The sequence below is a fragment of the Canis lupus genome, chromosome 6 (assembly GCF_048164855.1).
Source record: "Canis lupus baileyi chromosome 6, mCanLup2.hap1, whole genome shotgun sequence".
NCBI lineage: Eukaryota > Metazoa > Chordata > Mammalia > Carnivora > Canidae > Canis > Canis lupus.
Genome location: NC_132843.1, coordinates 3,889,041 through 3,909,922, shown reverse-complemented (window position 1 = coordinate 3,909,922; position 20,882 = coordinate 3,889,041). Strand labels below are relative to the sequence as shown.

At 45.5% G+C, this 20,882-nt stretch overlaps 2 protein-coding genes across 13 annotated transcripts in view; both read left to right on the top strand.

The window, feature by feature from the left end:
* GNAL (G protein subunit alpha L) overlaps positions 1-20,882 on the top strand; it is a 146,151-nt gene that overhangs the window by 118,435 nt on the left and 6,834 nt on the right. For all 12 annotated transcript variants that reach the window (XM_072828681.1, XM_072828691.1, XM_072828683.1 and 9 more), the window contains 6 exons: positions 12,897-12,951; positions 14,090-14,163; positions 14,700-14,758; positions 15,089-15,209; positions 17,677-17,807; positions 19,823-19,890. In XM_072828681.1, coding sequence (XP_072684782.1) covers positions 12,897-12,951; positions 14,090-14,163; positions 14,700-14,758; positions 15,089-15,209; positions 17,677-17,807; positions 19,823-19,890 — 508 coding nt within the window. The remainder of the gene's footprint in view (positions 1-12,896; positions 12,952-14,089; positions 14,164-14,699; positions 14,759-15,088; positions 15,210-17,676; positions 17,808-19,822; positions 19,891-20,882) is intronic.
* CHMP1B (charged multivesicular body protein 1B) lies at positions 4,132-6,871 on the top strand. The gene has a single exon (XM_072828669.1). It carries the CDS (start codon positions 4,293-4,295, stop codon positions 4,890-4,892), a length of 600 nt encoding a protein of 199 aa, XP_072684770.1. The 5' UTR covers positions 4,132-4,292; the 3' UTR covers positions 4,893-6,871.

The following is a 20,882-nucleotide window of genomic DNA, read 5'->3' as shown; positions in this document are numbered from 1 at the left end:
ACTAAGCCAAATTAAAACATATTTTCCTTCCTGATTTTATGATAAAAATAACTGACTGGCTTGACTAGAAATGTCTGTACTCTAATCCAAATTTTCTTACAGTCCCTACGAAGAAAGTTTCTACTTTGGCTATGGGTGTTATAAGGCAGTGTCATAACTATAGAATTTCTGACTGGCCCCTTGATTGTAAACTGCACATAGAGGGTACCGTACTTACAATATTTTACCTACAACTTTTCAACTTTATAATGGTGTGGAAACAATACAGATTCAGTAGAAATCATACTTGAAATTTGAAATTTGGATCTTATCCCAGATTAGCAATGTTCAGTAAGTTCCTCTCCAGAAATGCTGGGCAGCAGCAGTGACATAGCTCCCAGGCAGCTATGGGATCACAAGGATAGTACACATACAACCATTTTGTACTTCTATTGTGTTTGTCACTTTCCATACAGTCAATTACATGAGATGTAAATGCTTGAGACAGTCAATGCTTGATCATAAAACAGGCTTTGTGTGAGATGATTTGGCCCAACTGTAGACTAATGAAGTGTTCTGAGCATGTTTAAGGTGGACTAGCTCAGCTATGGTGGTAATAGGTTAGATGTATTCAGTGCACTTTCAGTAGGATATTTCCAACTTAACAATGGGTTTTTTGGGATCCCTGGGTGGCGCAGTGGTTTAGCGCCTGCCTTTGGCCCAGGGCGCGATCCTGGAGACCCGGGATCGAATCCCATGTCGGGCTCCCGGTGCATGGAGCCTGCTTCTCCCTCTGCCTATGTCTCTGCCTCTCTCTCTCTCTCTCTCTCTATCAAAAATAAATAAAAAAATTTAAAAAAACAATGGGTTTTTTGAGATATCAAGAAATCAAGAAAGGCCTGTATTCTTTCTTTGCACCGTGAATTAAGTCCAGAAGATTCTCATGTGCAGTCAGAATTTCCACAGGACCAAAGTTTCCCTTGGTGATCTTTCATACACTCAAGATAATCTCTCCTTCGCTAGATACATGAAAAAGAAAACATGCTAGTCAGAAACAGAGCCTGGAGGTTTTCACCCTTGATGGAATGTAAAGAATGGAAAAACTTACCAATAGAATGTAGATGCAGTGAAGGGAGTTGTCCAGGATTATTCCTAAGAATGTGGCTTGAATAACTGGATGAACAGAGGTGACATTTAATAAGTAGGATGATCAGCTTTGGGGGTTAGGACTGGGAATTCAGTCAGTTGGAGGAGGTGCCAAACCGTCTGGCACCCCAGATTCTTCAGTATCAGGAGACAGGGATACAGGAGCTTGGAAGTAAAATTTGCTCTAGAAATGTAAAAGCAAGAATGTGAGCTGTGGATCATCTGAACACAATGGGGATGGCTGGGGTATTGATAGAGGAGAGAAGAGGATGGGGCCTGAGGACTGCTACTACCGAGCTCCTAGGGGTGGGTGGGTGGAGGAGTACCGGCCAACGGCAAGGTTGGCCTCTTCTGTGTTCCAGGCTGTCCCAATAATCTGAAAATCTGGCTTCTGGAACTCCACCCCATGCTCTAGACTGTTTGCCCAGCCCAGAGAGGAGACTTGCCATCAGTTAATGACTATAGTGTCAAGGCATGTTAATTGCTTTTAGCACCTTACTTAGGTCACACTAACCTTACAGTCAATGCAAGTCCTCAGTCTGCTCAAAAGAACAGCTAAGTCACCTTCTTTTAAGCCAAAGATTATCAGTCTTTTATTCTTCTTAACTGATTGGACTCCACCCTGCTCTTCTACTGGTCTCGCTGTATCCATAGAATCTTATTTCTAACGCTTAGCAGATGTGTGGTCTTGGGCCAGTTGCTTAGCTCTCTGTGCTTCTGTTTCCTGACCTGTAAATTGGAGGTGTTAGTAGTATTACTGCATAGGGTTTGTGCAGATGAGATGAGCTAATTCATGTAAAGTGCCTGGAACAATGCCTGGCACATCAGCACTTAATAAACGTTAGTTGTCATCATCCTCTTCATCTATCAAAGTTTCTCATGATTATATTCCAAACTCTCACCTAATTAGAGTTTGTCATGAGGCAAACTATGGAATATGTCGAGGAACCCAAAAGAAAGGGAGGGTGGATTGGGGCCGGGGGGGAGGGGGGAGAGAAGGAGTTGTGGGCCCTCTATCCTCACTTCAAACAGGTTTTTTTCCTTTTATTTGCTTTTTTATCATCTCTAGAAGTGTTTCATGTGAAGAAAGAGTTCTACTACTTTAGAAAAAAATAATAACAACTTTGGGGAACGCCTGGGTGGCTCAGTGGTTGGGCGTCTGCCTTCAGCTCAGGGCATGATCTTGGAGTCCCAGGATCCAGTCCCACATCAGGTTCCCTTCATGAAGCCTGCTTCTCCTCCCTCTGCCTGTATCCCTGCCTCTCTCCATGTCTCTCATGAATAAACAAATAAAATCTTAAAAAAAAAAGTAACCTTGGCTAAGCTGCTAAATAGGATAATGTTCTAGCTCCTCTCAATCACAGTTCAAGTCAGCAAAGCCTTCTTGGACTCAGTGCCTACTATGTGCAGAGAGATGGCTGGGTTCCTCAGGGGGAAAGGAATAAGACTGTTTTCTGCTTCCACAGTTCATAATCCAGTATGGTGCTCTGAGGCCACAGAACATGAATCAGGAGGTGTTCCCTGTGTGGTAGAGCAGAGGTACAGAGTACAGGGTCAGCACAGAGGAGGGGGCTCCTGGGAGGCTTCATGGAGAGGGTGGCTTCTGAGAAGGGGTAGGATATCAAGAGGCAGAGATGCATGGGGTGTGTAAGCCCAGGCAGCAGAGACAGTATACACAGAGGGAGGAGCACTGAGTGTACCTCATTCTCCACTAGATCCTAGACACCCAAGCTTCAGTCCAGTTTGATGGGCACATAGGGCAAGGACAGAAAAGAAGATGGGGACCCAGTATGCCTCCTAGAGAAGTTCAGTGTTTATGCCTGGGTTTAGGAGCAAATGAGTGATATAATCAAAGCAGTGTTTTAGGAAGATGCATGTGACACCAGCACGCCTTTTACTTTGTGGCTCAAGACTGTAAGTTACTGGGATCCCTGGGTGGTGCAGCGGTTTGGCGCCTGCCTTTGGCCCAGGGTGCGATCCTGGAGACCCGGGATCGAATCCCACGTCGGGCTCTCAGTGCATGGAGCCTGCTTATGTCTCTGCCTCTCTCTCTCTATCTCTCTCTCTCTCTCTGTGACTATCATAAATAAATAAAAATTAAAAAAAAAAGACTGTAAGTTACTGATACAGGTAACTGAAAGGGATGGCAAGATGCCAGGTTAAAATTCTCTCTAAACAGAATTAACTCTCAGTATCATTCTCAACCTAGCTCATTAGGGCAGGTTGGGCCCTCTGATATTTTGTTATTGTCTGTATCCAGGGAATCTTTCTAAAACAGGAAAACCGTAGCACATACGGCTGCCATTTGAAAGCCTGAGTTTTCTAAGGGTATGATACCTGGTGACAGTCTTGATGTGTGCCAGTGGATGTGAGTCCCAATACTTCACCATTCTCTGCCTGCATAATTTAAAATGACAATGTAGCCTGTCAAACTTGCATGTGAGTGAAGTTCCTTGGATATTTATAAAACATCAAGTAGATAGACTTGTGTCAGCAAAAGATGGGTCCCAGGATTTTTGGATGGTAGTTGCTGGCGACACACTATAGGCTGAGCTTAAAGCTACGGCACGAATACGGCGGTGCACGGTTGTGAGGGTCTTTTCACCATTGCAGCCAAAGGGTATCACAATACTCCAAGCAAGTCAACGATGCACCTCTCGTTTTGTGCATGAATTGATGATCCACGGCTCCAGGTCCCGCTGAGAAAGCGGCGCCCACGCATACCGAGCAAGCAGCGGTCTGCAGACCCAGCTGACGGTTTGCTGGCCGAAGGCCTGCCACTTCGGGAGTCCGCAGGTTTTCTTACGTGTAGTTGTAGACGCAGCCTGCCTGCTTCGATAGCCACGTTCCCAAGCGTGCGTGGACACCCGTCCTCGTGAGTTTTCTGATGCTTAAATACTTGCAAAACTGGGCGCAGAGAGCGAGCGCCGCAACCTGCACCAGCAGCGCCCAGCGAAACCCCGCCCGCGTCTGCGTGGTCCGGCCCCCTGGGTCCCGCAGCGCCCCGCCCCGGCGCCGGGCTCTGACGTCACCCCCTGCGCCGCGCGCGGCAGAAACAGGAAGTGGGACCAAAACAAAGGAGCGGCGGCCGGGAGCGGACCTGCCTCTTTCTCTCTCTTTCGAGCTCGTTTTGGCCCTGGCCCCCGACCCCAAGGAGGCGCCCGACTATGTCCAACATGGAGAAACACCTGTTCAACCTAAAGTTCGCCGCCAAAGAACTCAGCAGGAGTGCCAAAAAATGCGACAAGGAAGAAAAGGCCGAAAAGGCCAAGATTAAAAAGGCCATTCAGAAGGGCAACATGGAAGTGGCGAGGATACACGCCGAAAACGCCATTCGCCAGAAGAACCAGGCGGTGAATTTCCTGAGGATGAGTGCGCGGGTCGATGCGGTGGCTGCCAGAGTGCAGACGGCGGTGACGATGGGCAAGGTGACCAAGTCGATGGCCGGTGTGGTTAAGTCGATGGACGCAACGTTGAAGACCATGAATCTGGAGAAGATCTCTGCTTTGATGGACAAATTTGAGCACCAGTTTGAAACGCTGGACGTCCAGACGCAGCAGATGGAAGACACGATGAGCAGCACGACTACGCTGACCACCCCCCAGAACCAAGTGGATATGCTGCTCCAGGAAATGGCAGACGAGGCTGGCCTAGACCTCAACATGGAGCTGCCGCAGGGCCAGACCGGCTCCGTGGGCACCAGCGTGGCCTCCGCCGAGCAGGATGAACTGTCCCAGAGACTGGCCCGCCTGCGGGATCAGGTGTGACAGCCGAACCCCGCCCTGAGGTTTCCTGGCCGTGGCCGCCTTCCGAAATGTTCTGTATATTAGTGAGATCCTCTACTGTAGGGACTCAACATGCCAGAATGCTGAAATGCTCTTTACTTAAGATGCTTCTATCTTTGGGTTTACAGTGCTCTCCAGATACACTAAGAAATTCCAGGCTTCCTCCATCTTAACTGGATTTTAAAGTTCCGTATAGCTTGTGATGTGTATTTTTATAGCTGCTTCTTAGGTATTTGGTGTGTATGAATCTTTCTCAAAAGTCTGGTCAAAACTCTCGTTCCGTATATTCAGTTTTCTGTCTGAATTCTCAAAATCGAACTTTTTAAAATTTAGCGTAATTGGTAATATCTAGAATTGACAGGTGGTGCATAAAAATTGAAGAAAGGAGAATGATTACTTAGATTGGTTACAGGGCTATCAACACCTCATTCGACTTAATGGACAGTCTATTTCTGTGTATTGTTTTTTTTCTTTGCCATCACATCCAGACTACTGTTCTATTGATCTGCTCTCGTAACTTACACTAAAATTATGGTAGGACATTCTGCATAATGTTGTCTTACTATTTGTTCCCCCAGATTTTTCTGTGTGGTAGTTATCCTTTTATAACTGGAGAAAATGCCACATAATTTATTATAAGGAAAAATTGTTCACTCATTTATATTTTCTTTTACTAAAGAGCTTTTCAAAAGACACGGTTTAACATGACAGTTTCATATGAACATCTTGAACACATTTCTAGTTCTTTTCCTATTTCAACACTTTGATTAAACGTGTCATAAAGTATGTTAATTAGCATGGCAGTCATGATTACTCTAACATTGCCAAAGAACTGTTGATTGGTTTTGAGAAAACCATGGGGTGGTGTGTTTGTAGATTTTGTTTAGATGTTAATAACCAAAAATAGGTATAAAATTAGAACTGCTTTTCAAGTTCTAATTATTTGCATTTATTATTTTCTTTTAAAGCAACAACTTGTTGAAAAACCTTAGAAATGTAAATTGGAATATTTTATTTAGCCATGCAAATAACTTAAATCTAAATGCAGCCATCTGGAAGTCTGAGAAGGAAAGATGCAGAATGGGACAGCAGGCTTGACCCTCTAAGGCTAGAGCCCATCTTTGCTGCATTTCTTCTTTCTGGGACAGAAGTGTGTATTCTCTGTCTGCAAAGTAAAGCCTGTAGCCACCACTTTCTCATAGCCTCCAAACATGGAGAGCAGCAATTTGCTTTTGCCTTGGCAAGTATATTAATCGAAGTCAAATACTTAAGGATGTTTGAAATTCCCCCCTTCCTCCCCTGGTAGATTTCCCCATAAAAGAATTCAGTGTTTCAGAAGATACTTCTAGGGATTCTTCGAAGCCCTTTGAAAGATTCATGACCAAATAGTCACCATTACGTTTTCCAGTATGAATGAGTGTGTTAAAGAAAAAAAAAAAAAGAACAGGTATATGCAGATGAGGACTGACCCTCATATTTAAGTGTCTTTATATCTGACTGGATATTGTTCCAAAGTCTTCCTTAAGGGACACCTGTCGGTTGTCTGTCCTGCATCTTCTTTCTAACTAAGACTTTTCCCTTTTGGTGTCTCTTCTCATCCATATGGTTGCACAGAAGCAGCTATGTGAGTATAGCATGAGTCGTACCCCTCTTTAGACTGGAAAAAATAATTACAACTTAAAGTAAAGCTCAGTGTCAAATCCTTTGGTAAATTAAAGACCCTTTTATAGTGCAAATATTCCCAACAAAATTAATATATTTTGTGAGATTAAACAATGCTTGTATATGCTTGAACTTTCTTAAAATATGTTCATTTCAAACTATATGAATGTACATTTTTATGAACCATAAATATTTTCAAAAGCATACCAGGCCCATGAATTATTTCCTCACTTTTGCAGTTGATGAAATGCTAAAATGTAAGCCACAGAAGTTTGTCAAATAAATCATTTTAAACTGCATGTTACTGCATGTGAGTGTGCATCCTGTTTAAAAAACCAAGTACGAAGAAAGAATTCAGAGGTAGATTTGGTTCAAAAAGCATGGTATTTTTCTAGACTCTCCCTTACCACCTTAATTTGTTTTGTTGACATGGAATTTCCATGTATACTTCTAGAAACCCTAGCTATTACTTCTTTAATAATTTCTTCATGGCAACAAGGTTCTTCCTCATCTTGAAACTTAAGTGAGCTAATGATAGGTGTGACTTACAAAAGGCTCAACACACCAAGGATGCAGTTAATCTTTCAGACAGCCACTAATACAGTTTTTATGCTTATTTCTCCTTTCTTACTTCCTGCCCTCAAAATGCACAGATTGTGTGTGTGTGTGTGTGTGTGTGTTTTGTTTTTAAGATTTTATTTATTCATGAGAGACACAGGCAGAGGGAGAAGCCACCTGGGTGCCCCCAAGTGCACAGTTTCTAACATGGACTTAGAATATACTTTTATGAACTATTTAGTTTATTTCAGTTTAATGATATATATGCACTTGGAGAACTCTTAATAAACCTGTTTCTCCTGGAAGTGTGTATGTGTGACTTTCAGACGGAGGCATGCTATGAATCTTACACACTACGTGCCTACCCTGTGTCCTTGATTTGGAAAAGAGCCGCCTAAAATAAGCACCAGTCTAATAACCTTATTAACTGAACATGGTCTCAGGTTAGCCAAATAAACGTCACATCATAAAGCAGAAGTAAGGGACCTCTGTTCTGGATGCTTCCTCTTATACGCACATCATGCACACCATTCTCTAGGAGGCATTTCTGTAGCCAAAATCCAAAGTTCAAGGTCTTTGATACTAATGGCAAAAAGCCACAAGCCAGGGGACATTGAATAAACTGATGAACAGGGAATCCCTGAGGGGCTCGGTGGTTTAGCACCTGCCTTTGGCCCAGGGTGTGATCCTAGGGTCCCAGGATCAAGTCCCACATCGGGCTCCCTGCATGGAGCCTGCTTCTCCCTCTGCCTGTGTCTCTGCCTCTCTCTCTCTCCTCTGTGTCTTTCATGAATAAATAAGTGAAATCTTAAAAAATAATAATAATTAATAAATAAACTGATGAACAGGCACTTGTAATTTCTTTTTCTTTTAATCAACTGAATGGCATTAGCAAAAATACCTGCCTGGTTTACCTAGATTTGTTTTTCTACAAGATAAGACACCGTCTGTCTTGGTCACAATTACTGGGCCTGGTGTGGAACGCAGCTCAGTTGGCACCTGGTAGTAGTTCCTAGCATGAATGCATGGCTCACTCGGGGCTCTCACCCGTGATCACTTCCAGGAGCTCTCTAATGACAACGAATATAGTGTGTAAAGGGGGTGCAGCGGGCACTCGGCCAGAGCCCTCGTGTGTCTCCTCAGAAGCATGTCCCCAAATTCCAGTGTTTGTTCCTGCTCTTCACAGTTTATATATCATCCCTCCCTCTCAAATAGTAGCAGGACAGACAGTTCAGCAGCATTTATTTAGAATGACTGCATATAATAAAAGATTGAGACCAAAGTATATCAGATGTTGGTTATTCGGGGCTTCTTTCTAGAGAAAAAAAAAAAAAAAAAAACGCCACTTCTGCCTTAAACAGTCTTCAGTACAGTTAGGTAGGTAAAGCATACACATAAAGAGAAAAATGGACATGAGTGTATACAAATGTTAAGTCATCAGGGCACCCGGGTGGCTCAGTGGCTGAGCATCTGCCTTTGGCTCAGGTCATGATCCCGGGGTCCTGGGATCGAGTCCTGCATCAGGCTACCTGCAGGGAGCCTGCTTCTCCCTCTGCCTGTGTCTCTGCCTCTCTCTCTGTGTCTCTCAGGAATAAATAGAATCTTAAAAAATGTTAAGTCATCAAGATGAACACTTAAGATCAGTGTGCTTGATGCACATTATGTGTTTTACACCTTGACTTTGAAAAAAGCAGTAAGTCATAGTATAAGGCTGTAGTCTGTGCTAATCAAATCATGAACATGAAGTACGCAGAGAATGTAATCACAATGTTGGTAGTGGTTAGAACTGCCTCTGGGTAGGGTTGAATCTGGAACTAGCAAGAAAAGGAAGCGGGAATTACCCAAAGGTCTGAGAGGCCCAAAGCCTTACAGGGATTTGAAAGGAGTGGAGGGTTCATTCGATGTCCATGTCAAGACGTCAAAAGGAGTGAAGAGACTGGACAGACTGGGAGGGGCTCAAAGGCCAGGCTGACTGAACATGTGGACTTTACGCTGAGGAAAGGAGCAGGAGTGTGAGTCATCAAAAACTGTATCGGGCAGCCCAGGTGGCTCAGCGGTTTAGCACTGCCTTCAGCCCAGGGTGTGATCCTGGAGACCCAGGATTGAGTCCCACATCAGGCTCCCTGTATGGAGCCTGCTTCTCCCTCTGCCTGTGTCTGCCCCTCTCTGTCTCTCTCTGTGTGTCTTCCATGAATAAATAAATAAAATCTTAAAAAAAAAAAAAAAAAAACTATTGTCCCAGTGAAGTGAGAGAGCCTGGAGCAGTATGGCAGTAAAAAAAGAGAGGAAAAAGCGTTCCACAGACTGTGATGTGCACAGGGGTCACTGAATCCCCGGGGCTACTGCGCATCAGAACCACCTGGGATATGGCTCAGCTGCAAATCCTCATCCCCAAGGTCTGCAGGTGCTGCTGCGGCTGCTGCTGCTGGTCTGAGGACCACCTTCTAAGTAGCATGGATCTCAACCTGCTGCACATGGGAACCACCTGGTACCTTGTCACTGTGTAGGTAATCTTGTTCTCCTCCACAGCGTTTTTATATCACGTACGTTAGCATCACGAAGTAAATTTCTGTAACTGAGAGAAATTTCTTGCCAACCTTTGGCAGAGTTCCAACTTGCTACATTTTTCACAAACAAAATAATTATGAATACTCTCATTAAATTTAGTTGGTGCTTTTTCTCAGATCTCATTGTTTAAAGGTATTTAACAATAGTTTTCATCTTTTCGTGATCCCTCATCCCTCTTCATGATCAACTCCGCATTCATAAGAACTCTGTGACTTCTGAGTTATTTTACTGGGGTAGCAAACAGCAGGTGAGAAACAGACAATGAGCTGCTATTTGGTGCCAGTATTAAGCAAGAGGGGGAATATACATGACAAGAATGAAAATGTTTCTGCAAACATGAATATCCTCAGCTTTAGCAGGAAATAATGTGAAAAAAATCAAAGCAAATTGCTTTTTAATTATTTCGTGCATATCACCATGGTGAGTTTTTATAATCGTAGTTTGGTATTGTCTTGCAACTCTATATCTAGTGTGAATGAATGGCTCTTAAATCTGGTTAATTTTTGCACTTAAGAGGCAGTGGCATATTTAAGAAGACAATTTTACTAACCCTTTAGAATGTAGTCATACAAAATTCCATGTATGATTTAGAAGACCCTTTTAAAACTCATTTCTCTATAGATACTATCTTAGGAGCTCCAATTTGAAGTGTTTCTACAACATGCTGGAAAATATATTGATTGAACCAGACTAAGGTTGGCAGAAATCTACCACTACAGATTTCTCTTTCATTCCTTTATGCCTTCGAGGGTCTTTCAAAGAACTGGGGGACACATTCACATTCAGGGGGGGAATTTTCACATTTTCTTTTCATTGCACAAATTTGAAATGCATGAACTGACAATACCATTCAGCATCAGTAACAATGCAGAAGATACTCTTGGAAATGTTCATTGACGCTTTTCGGGTCTCAGATGATTAAGTATCAGAGCTGGAAGGAACTTTGAATTCCATCGTGGAGATTAGGGATGGGAACGAGCTTGACATCTTTGCCTTTGTCACTGGCATCTCCGAACCACTTATTTTTAATGGGGCTCAGTAAGGTACTCCCACTGCTTCCTTTGGAAGGCAGTCTTTAATCACACTTATCAAGAACTTTTGATGTATTTTTTAACATTTCATCGTTTCTACTTATACTAGTCATTACCATCTGAATAAATTCACCCACCTACCTCTACTTTATTTGCATCCTGCTTGAAATTAGTTGCTTCCTAAACTCTAACTATAGCCATAGGCTCCATATTTAGGTTCATTTCCTAGCCCCTTTAATCAGAGATGATTGGTTTCTGTAACACATGTTTAGTATTATATGTCTCCTGCCAAGAGGACAGACCATCTCTGAATCAAATTATTATAGCTTACACAGTGTGAGGGCAGCAGCCCATCTGCCCCCACCCCACCCTCAGACCCACCCAGTTGTCTGGGTGAGAGACCAATGCCCCCTTTCCAGGAGCTGAAGACTCTCCATCACAGAGTCTTTCTGCCCCTTGCCTGCTAGATGATTGGGAATTCAGTGTGTACTTCAGGACTCTCCACTCCACCAAATTTGAGCAGCAAGGACTGAGCCACACAACACTGTGGCTCTCAAACCAGGCCTCAAGCCAGCCAGGCCCCTCCTGGCACCTCCCATGTTTCCCTGGCTGCCCCTCCTGTGGCACTTGCAGGGCTGTACTCTGTCCAAGCCTCTCCCCCTTGGGAACTAGCTGTGACCCAGCCAGTTCTCCCACCTTCCGGTTAGGCACATAGCAGCACCTCCCAGGGCCCGCAGTGCCCACTCCAGAGAGGCCCCGGGCAGATCACAGTCCCTTTGGCTTCTCTGAAGCCTTGCCACCTGGCCATCGTTCTGTTGTCCTTCTCCAGGAGCAGGTGGCTCTCTCACCCACTGCTACCACAGTTGCCATCCAGGGGTAGGACTGGCCCTATCTTCTAGCCGAAACGAGTTCATCCCTGATGCTACCCTCCTGCCACTTCCTGTCTCTGAAAGGAAATCCCTTCCACCAGCAGACCCATTCTTGCCCCTTCCTACATTCCACCTGTGGCCTACCTGTGGCAAGGGCGCCTCTAAGGCAGGTCTTGTTTGTGGAGCTGCTGGCCCTTGTCCACGAGGGTGCACGGATGAGGGGCTGCCAATATGTCACCCCAGCACCAGGCCACCATCCTGGACCACTGAGGACTACTTTTACCTCTCCAGTAGGAAGGAGATAACAATGGCCAAGGGCATTAAGTGCTCTTCATGTACCTTCGGCCTCTGTCTTGTCCATGCTAAGAAGCATCTCATGGGCCTGCCATGCAGGCTGGTGGAGGGAGTTTGTAGGGATGGGGTGGTGACAGCCGTCCTGCACTGTGCAAAATGCCCACAAGCACGAGAGCACTAGAGGAAGGCCCATCATTGCTTTACTTCGGTAAAGGAACCCCCACCACAGCAGAGCTGGACAGGCAAGAAAGTCGCCGTGTCCCTTCAGGCTGGGGCACATTGTCTCCCCCAGCCAGGAGGCCGGGGCCCACTCCAACCCGTCCCCCTCCTCTGTGCCCTTCCCTCTGAAGCCTCGCTGCCCCCCCTCTTGCCAGAAGGAGTCCTCGCTCACCGGGTAACCAGGCCCCGTGTCCCCTGTGTCTTGAAAACCTCCCAGTGTCACTAGGGGCCGGGCCTCTCAGACCTCTGCCGGCTGCGGGAGGAGGGGGCGGACATTCGTTCCTCCAACAAGATCCGGGGCCCGGGCCTGTGCCACGTGCTGGGGGGCGGGGGGCGAGGAACCGGGCCCGGGGCCACGTGGCCTTCCGCGCGCGCAGGCGGCTGATACCACGTGCTCCCGCTGATACCACCTGCTGATACCACGTGGCGGCAGGTGCACAGCCAGGTGAGGCCCGCCGGCCCGCGCACGCACACTGGCAGCGCGCAGGTGTCCTGAGGGGCCTGGCCCGGAGGACCACCTCTGGCCTCCCACGCCGTGTTTACATTGCAACGTGGCCTGCTCCTGGCTCCACCCCGAAGGAGGGGGACGGAAGGCCGAGGCTGGGGGGCGGGGGTGCTGCGGGGGGTGCGTGGGGGGGGGGGGATAGAAAATGCAGCTTTAGCCTAAGGCAGAACTTGCCCCAGCTTCCCTGCCCTGCTCGGGCGACTGTCCCACCCCCCGTGCCCACAGCCCAGGAGAGAGCCGTCAGAGAGCACCCCTGAGCATTTGCTGGCTCTCTTTTCAGCTTCCTGGAGAGAATCGACAGTGTCAGTTTGGTGGACTACACACCCACAGACCAGGTATGTGAAGCTAGAGAGAGCCCCAGCCACCTGCTGGAATTTGGCGAGATTCGAGGAATTGCCGGTTTTATTCAATGATATTTTTAATGGGGGGGGGATCCATAAATAGCTACTTCTTGCAAATTGTTTCCACTGTCCCTGCAGGGGCATGTGGCATGTTTACCATACCCTGTGATTTGCTCCCTGACGTGGCTCGCTAAAATGTGCTAGATTTCTGAACTGCCAACACCAAAATAATCTTATCTGTGGAATAGGAATATGCAATTCCCATTCCTCTTGGAGGCGTCCACAGAAAACCCCACCTTTGCTTCTCCAGCTTCGTGCATTCTGCGCATTCTGCTTTGGGCACTGGTGTGGGTCCCACATCACGGACACACTCTCCAAGTGTGACCTGTGGGCTGAGCTGGATATAAGCGCCCCCACTGCGCATTTGTAAGTAGCAGAGAGGGACCTCCTATGCCCCTGGAACCTTGGCCATCAGGCATCTGCAGAGACTCGGATCACCCTGAACTGCTCGGCTTAGAAGCCCCCCAGACACCTCTAGAGCTAGTGAACTCCTTGGAAGCTAGGGGCTCCGTTCTCAACTGCCTTTCCAAGACTCCCCCAGTGTGTGTGTCCCTGGAGGGCCTTGGCTATGGGCCCCTCCTGGCAGCTCTCTCTTCTTTGCGTCCCCTGGAAGCCTAAGGTCCTCTCTCCCCTGCAATCCATCTCTCTATGAGACTGGCCCCAAGAACTTGAAATTACCCAACAGCAATTGACCCTTTAACTTCTCACCCAAACGGTCTGCACCCAGAGCAGGCGGCTCTCCAGGGTCTCGTGTCAGGTACACCTGTGATAGGAAGCACTCGGACATGTGCAGATGTGATTTAAAAAAAAAAAAAAAGAAGAAAAGAAAAATCCTAAAGAAAATATAAGCACAGGTATTAAGTCTCTAAGACCAAACCAGTACGTTAATTGTGACTTTCTGCTTGGGGGGAGGAGGTGGAGGGCCGAGTATTTGTCTGACTTTTTAACTATTATCGTCTCTCTTACAATTTAGAAAAAAACGGTTATTTGAAAAACTGGGTTATTGTGGTTGCATTCAGGGCTCTCCTTCTGAAGGACAACAATGATGCCACTTGGTTTGTCTTATTCTCAGGACCTTCTCAGATGCAGAGTACTGACATCAGGGATTTTTGAGACCCGATTCCAAGTGGACAAAGTAAACTTTCAGTAAGTTGTTGAGAGCAGGCCTGCAGAGACAGGGCAGGATGCCCCCCTGGCTGGCTGCTGGGACCCTAATGGGATTGGGGATCCAGCTGTCCACCTGTGGGTCCTGGGGTTTCTGTCATCCCAAATGTACCTCACTGCCCTTGTGAATAAGCCCATACAGATTCTGTAGCCCTAAAGGGCATGCAGTGAGTTTAGGGCAGGGAGGAAGGTGGGAGCCAAAGCCACCTGAGAAGGTGAGAAATATCCAGCGGCATTTGGGTAGGTACAGAGCAGCCGCTCAAGCAGGTGCATGGTCCACGCAGGCTGCCCAAGATGTGGGCCCCAGGCCAACCTGGTGACTGCAGGGTGAGGACTGTGACCCCAAGGAACAACTGGGTGTGAATTCCTGGGCCAGGCAGTGGTGCAGAACCTCAGAGCGGGTGGAGCTGTCTGCCCAGGCTGTGCAGGGAGCAGTGCTGCAGGCCGGGAGCCAGAGCAGAGGAGGGAAGCACAGGGGGTCTCGCCTCAAATGACTGTGTCCTCTTGCTCCTCCACAGCATGTTTGATGTCGGAGGCCAGAGGGATGAAAGAAGAAAATGGATCCAGTGCTTTAACGGTGATTCCTATGCTTTCTCGAGAACAGAGATGAATTCTCACGCTCATTCCCGCTACTGTGCTGAAGTAGCTTTAGATGAGATCGTCTATTCTATGCCTTAAATGTGAATCTGAATCTCATCATGGACTGAACCATCCCAAATTTACATTTATCATTGGCTTGTATGGGTACATGAGTGAAAGGACCAGTTATACGCACAGTGCTTCCTTCAGTCATTCTCATAATCACGGGAGGAAAATGAGTAGCAGTTGCGTGTGGACGTTATCATACCCGCACAGTGGCTGCCTGTCTAACGGAGGCGCTTCCCTTTGTCTCTCTTCTCCCACACAGACGTCACAGCTATCATTTATGTCGCAGCCTGCAGCAGCTACAACATGGTGATTCGGGAAGATAACAACACCAACAGGCTCAGAGAGTCCCTGGACCTTTTCGAAAGCATCTGGAACAACAGGTTACAAAACTAATTCACTTGCACCTCTGGATTGCAAATTTTTTTTCATTAAAAATACCACTCAACTCACTTTCATTTTTATTCTCCAGATAAATTCATTCTTTCTGTACTGATAAATCCAGAACCATTAGCAGGATCTCTTTTGGTCATCTCCTGTATAGACACACTTAATATGGGGAGTATTCTTTGATGAAGCTTTGATAGTGCTTTGTCAAGAAAATTTAAATATCTGTTTTAAGAGCTCAAGATTATATCTAGGATTCAATTTTATTTTTTACTTTTATCTTTTTTAGGATTTTTTTTCTTTATTTGAGAGAGAGAATGAGCAGGGGGGGAGGGGGCAGAGAGAGAGGGAGACCCCCTCACTGAGCAGGGAGCCCAACACATGACTTGATCCCAGGACCCCAGGATCATGACCTGAGCCGAAGGCAGATGCTTAACTGACTGAGCCACCCAAGTGCCCCTTGTTTGGTTTTTAAAATTTACAAAGTACCATCCACAAATAACTAGAAGATCTCTAGAAGATCCCTTACAGGTCAGAAAACACAGCATAATCATGTTTGAAATAGCTACTATTGCAAAAGGGGTGATTATTTTAGAAAGAAAGATCCAGGAGAAGCACACATACAGTACACACATATGTAGTTAAAAATCAAAGTGTTTTCTGAACTGTTTAATAAGAAATATCACCAAGGAGGACAGGAAACATAAGCTGACCTTGCAAAACATTTGGATTATCAGAAAAGTATTTCGCTATCGAGTAAGTAACAACTGTTCTCAGTGGCACATAGTACTAAGACAATTAATGAGAAAGAAAGAGAAAATATTGGTTATAGGAGGAATACTTTAGAGTCATTAAAATTTTTTATATATTTAAATATACACATAAATCTATATATATAAAATTATATATGTATGTAAACACAAGCACAGTTACATGAGAAAATGACCACAATATTGTTAAATGAAAAAGCAGATTTAAAAACACCATGACCTGGTTTTATAAATATGTCTGAGGATAGGAAAAAACCTGGATGTAAAAACATAACAGTTCTAATAGTTGCCTCTGGGTGTGATTACATTTGATTTTTTCCTACATTTAAATTTTCTATGATTAAAAATTCATTTTTACCAGGATTCTATATATTTTTAAATATTTTATTTATTTATTCGAGCACAACACAGAGAGGGAGGCAGAGAGAGAAGCAGGCTCCCTGTAGGGAGCTCAATGTGAGACTCAATCTCAGGACCCCAGGATCACGCCCTGAGCCGAAGGCAGACACTCAACCACTGAGCCACCCAGGCATCCCAGATTCTATATTTTTTAAAGCTATGTCCATTTGAAGGAAGAATGGATTATATTTCTACTTGATAATAAGATTCCTGTGCACTAATCATCAGCTTGATTCATTTGAAATAGTAGAATTTACAAAGGCTTTGCCAATGTACCTCCTGAGTTCATCTTTTTTTTTTTTTTTTTTTTTTTTTAATTTATGAGAGAGAGAGAGGCAGAGACAGGCAGAGGGAGAAGCAGGCTCCATGCCGGGAGCCCGTCACGGGACTTGATCCCGGGACTCCAGGATCATGCCCTGGGCCAAAGGCAGGCGCCAAACCGCTGAGCCACCCAGGGATCCCAACCTCCTGAGTTCATCTTAAGCCAATTCTTAGTGTCTGTTTAGTAAAACGGAGAGAGAAGCTTCCCATCCTTCACTTTCCCTGTACTTGAGCACCTTAGTGTCCAATGCAGTGGTCTTGATCCATGTCTCATTTACATCCCGCTCCAACTCCAGAGAACCTCACCCTGTTCAGATTCAGCACAGGAAAAACCAAACCAGCTACAGATGACATTCTGTATGATTAGCTGATGACTCATGTGTTTTGTTGTTGTTATTATTAACACTCTAACTTCTAGTTTTCCCAGCCTTCGTTATTAAACTGCACTGCAAAAATCCAGGTGATTTATTACATAAATAAATCTTAGTTTTGGTACCAGTAAAATTGCATTCCCAGCAAAGATAAATTAGAAAATACTGAACAATAGGGACACCTGGGTGGCTCAGCAGTTTAGCACCGCCTTCGGCCCAGGTTGTGGTCCTGGAAACCCGGGATTGAGTATCACATCGGGTTCCCTGCGTGGAGCCTGCTTCTTCCTCTGCCTGTGCCTCTGCCTCTCTCTCTCTCCCTCTCTCTCTCTCTCTCTCTCTCCCTCTCTGTGTCTCTCATGAATAAATAAACAGAAAAATCTTTTAAAAAATTAAAAAATTAAAAAATTAAAATTAAAAAAAGTTTACTTATGTCTTGCTTGCAACTGGAGTGGGTATCCAGGAGATTGGTATATCAAATAATTCTAAATCTTATGCACTTTAGGAAGATGTCAATGTTGTGGTTTTCACCAGGTAACTCCTATGTTACAGGTACTTTCACGTAGCGGCAAATGTGAAGATTGTATGTTTATTTCTCCTTTCAGGTGGTTACGGACCATTTCTATCATCTTGTTCTTGAACAAACAGGATATGCTGGCAGAAAAAGTCTTGGCAGGGAAATCAAAAATTGAAGATTATTTCCCAGAGTATGCAAATTATACTGTTCCTGAAGATGGTAAGATTTCAGAACTAGTTTTTCCTGATAAAGGAAAAGAATTGATTTTGTATTATAATAGGCCTGTTACTGTAGTTCAAACAGTTCTGATGATTTTAGGGAATTCAATTAATTTGAATCAACCCTCTGGTCTACTGCCCCACCTTCGAATATGGGAGTATTAAAATGTCCTACTTAGGATTCCATTTGTAGAAATGGCAAGGTTTGACTTTCCATACAAACTGTGCAGTAGGTGACAGGGCACTTTTGGGTGTGAGTAGGTCACTTGCTGAATTAAGTTGTGTCTCTTGGTGCTTTGGTTGGGTCTATTGTGAACTGGGCACTGTGTCAGCCCTTTACATCGACCTTGAACCTCACCATAACCCTAACAATAACTACCTTTCTGTTATTTGCGTGTTTTCCTGTGGAAAGTGAGCCGAGAGAGGTAGTCACTTGTTTGAGATCACTCAGGTAGTGCTTGCCAGGACAAGGCAGCCTCTGAACCCCTTGGGCCCACACTTTCAGCCACCATGCCTACCTCTTGTCCCTAGCGATGACTTGGGCTACCATCAGGGTGGCCAAGCATCTCCAAGGTTCAGGGAGCATGGAGGAGGGGTGCTCTCTGTGCTAAATCCTGGAAGGCCCCGCCCCAGGCAGACCTCATTTCCAACTGTTGCTCTTCAGTTCTCAGCACATGCTGGGCCACCTTATAGGAGGGATTTATTTGTAACAAAATGATACTACTTCTTAAATTTTGAACCTCCAATTAGATAAAGTAGAAAGAAAGGGAATTTCCTTAGAAACTCAGGAAAACTCAGATAAGAAGTGAAGAAAATTCATAGTGATCCTCGTGCTAACCTCAGCCAGCCTGGTGGCCTGCCCCCAGCCTAAGAGGAGTCAGCAATGCTCAACTTGCCTTGCCCTCTCTTCCCTGGACTGTGGCCTCCAGCGAGCTGGACCTTCTTTGTTTTCCTGCCAGCTAGGCCCCCGTGCCCCATACCCTGGACAGTCAACACTCAAGTGTCCACTGTGACATGTTCGTCCTTCTTTCTTTCTCCATCTGGGTCCTGGCACTTGTTCCCCTCTTCTCAGCTCTGGATCTGGCCAAGATAGCGCCCTGCCTGGACTCCCTTACTCTCCTCCCTCAATGTTCCAAAACATTCTCTGAATTTCTGCCAAAATCTTTCTGAAATACAACCACAACCCTAGGTATGATTCCTACCAACAGGGACTTAATCCCACCAAAAGCTGAGTCCATACCTGCCTGACCAGGAAATACTACAAGTTAGGTTCCCCCACCATAACCCTCCATCGATCCTGTGCTCTTCCCACACACACCCTCTGTGGATCCTGTGCTTCTCTCCCCCATGGCTCCTCCTTCCCCATGCACTGAGCCCACCCAGGCACCTGCCTGGGCCAAGCATGGCAGGTCTCCAGGTCAAGCCTCATTCATCACCTGTAGCAATCCCCATCACCTGCTAAGCCATGAGTAATGATATAATCAGAGTAGTTGCAACAGAGGAGGAAGAGAGTAATAAGAGCATGCAGTGAAGCCTAGATTTTAAGAAAGTAGATTTCAGGGATCACAGAAAATATTGAAGGACCTCATGAACTTAGAATCTGCATGGGACAATCAGGTCACTGCAGTTGATTTCATGTAAGGACTCCAAATGTCCAAGTCAGTGGTAGGAACATGAAGGGGAGGTCCTCCTAGAACAAGGCTAAGTAGAGAGAAGGCAGACCAGATGAGCACAACCAGTGTCAAAACAGCCTCTTGGAACTTCTCCCTCACCAGAGCTCTGAAGGGGATGGCAACTGTGAGCTTGGTCAGTTCCGGGGCATGCTTTCATTTTATTTGAGTGGGAGTCATCCTCCACCACCAGAAACAAAAGCAAAACTTTTATTAGAGCTAAATGAGAGAAATAAAGTGCTGTGGGTGTACGGCATCCCAACTTTGTCATTCCTCTTATATTTTCCATAGAGTTGTATGTTTGTTGCACATTATTTAAACTAAATTCCACTTGGACTTTTTATAGCAACACCAGATGCAGGAGAAGATCCCAAAGTTACCCGAGCTAAATTCTTTATCCGAGACCTATTTTTGGTAAGCAATTTCATTCTTTGTTTCTCTACCACCTTAGAGTTATATTGTTCTTTGCAATTTACATATTACTTAACTTTTCGAGATCTCATTTAATCTCCCCCAAATTATGAGAGATGAGGGAAGGTGTTGTTGCTTCCTCTCACCGCTGAGCATGCTGAGGTTCAGAGAGTTTAGGCTTCTCGCCTCAGGTCACACAGCTTCCAAGCTGGGAGCACAACACTCTTCCCACTGGGCACAGGGCCCCTGGGAATGGCACTGAGATGAGCCAGACTGTATTCACTTGTTGCATTTTCCAAGAGACTTTGAACAGACTCTCCCTTTATTCACCACTAGGAGGCTAATTCAGACTTTAGACAAATTCAGATCTCTCTTTACTTTTTATTTCGAGATGATTTCAAACTTACATAGAGTGAAAGACCTATACAATTAACTCCCAGATACTCTTCACCCAAATTGGCCAGTTGGTAAAATTTTGCCAAATTTTCTTTATCTATCCATCCATCCATCCGTCCATTTTCTCTTGAATAACCATCCTTTTAAGAGAATATTCTCTTAAAAACTGTGAGTTTTTACTAGCTTGAAACTAGTAGATGCCACAACACCACAACACCCAAGGGCATTTTCCCAGGAATGCCCAAACAGCACGGGACCCGTGGACTGCGGGCTTCTGGAGAGGTGACAGTCAGCCCCATCGCAGTGGGGATGGTCCACAGTGTGCCAGGCATTTCCATGGGGATCAGGTGCCAGCCTGATTCCGCTGGGGAATCTCTTTCTCTACCTTCTTCCTACCACGGCCCCTGTTGGTTGCCGCCTGAATCCTATACTGAGTGAGGAAGTTAAAGTGGGACGAAAATCAAGTGCCCGAGTGAGTTCTGAGGAGCAGTGCTTCCCCGGAGTTTACCCAGTAGCAGGGGGAAGGGCTCTGCAGTGAGGAAGTCCGGGAAATGCTGTGAAACTGAGGCAGGTTTCTCTGTTGTCCGACTGTCTAGAAC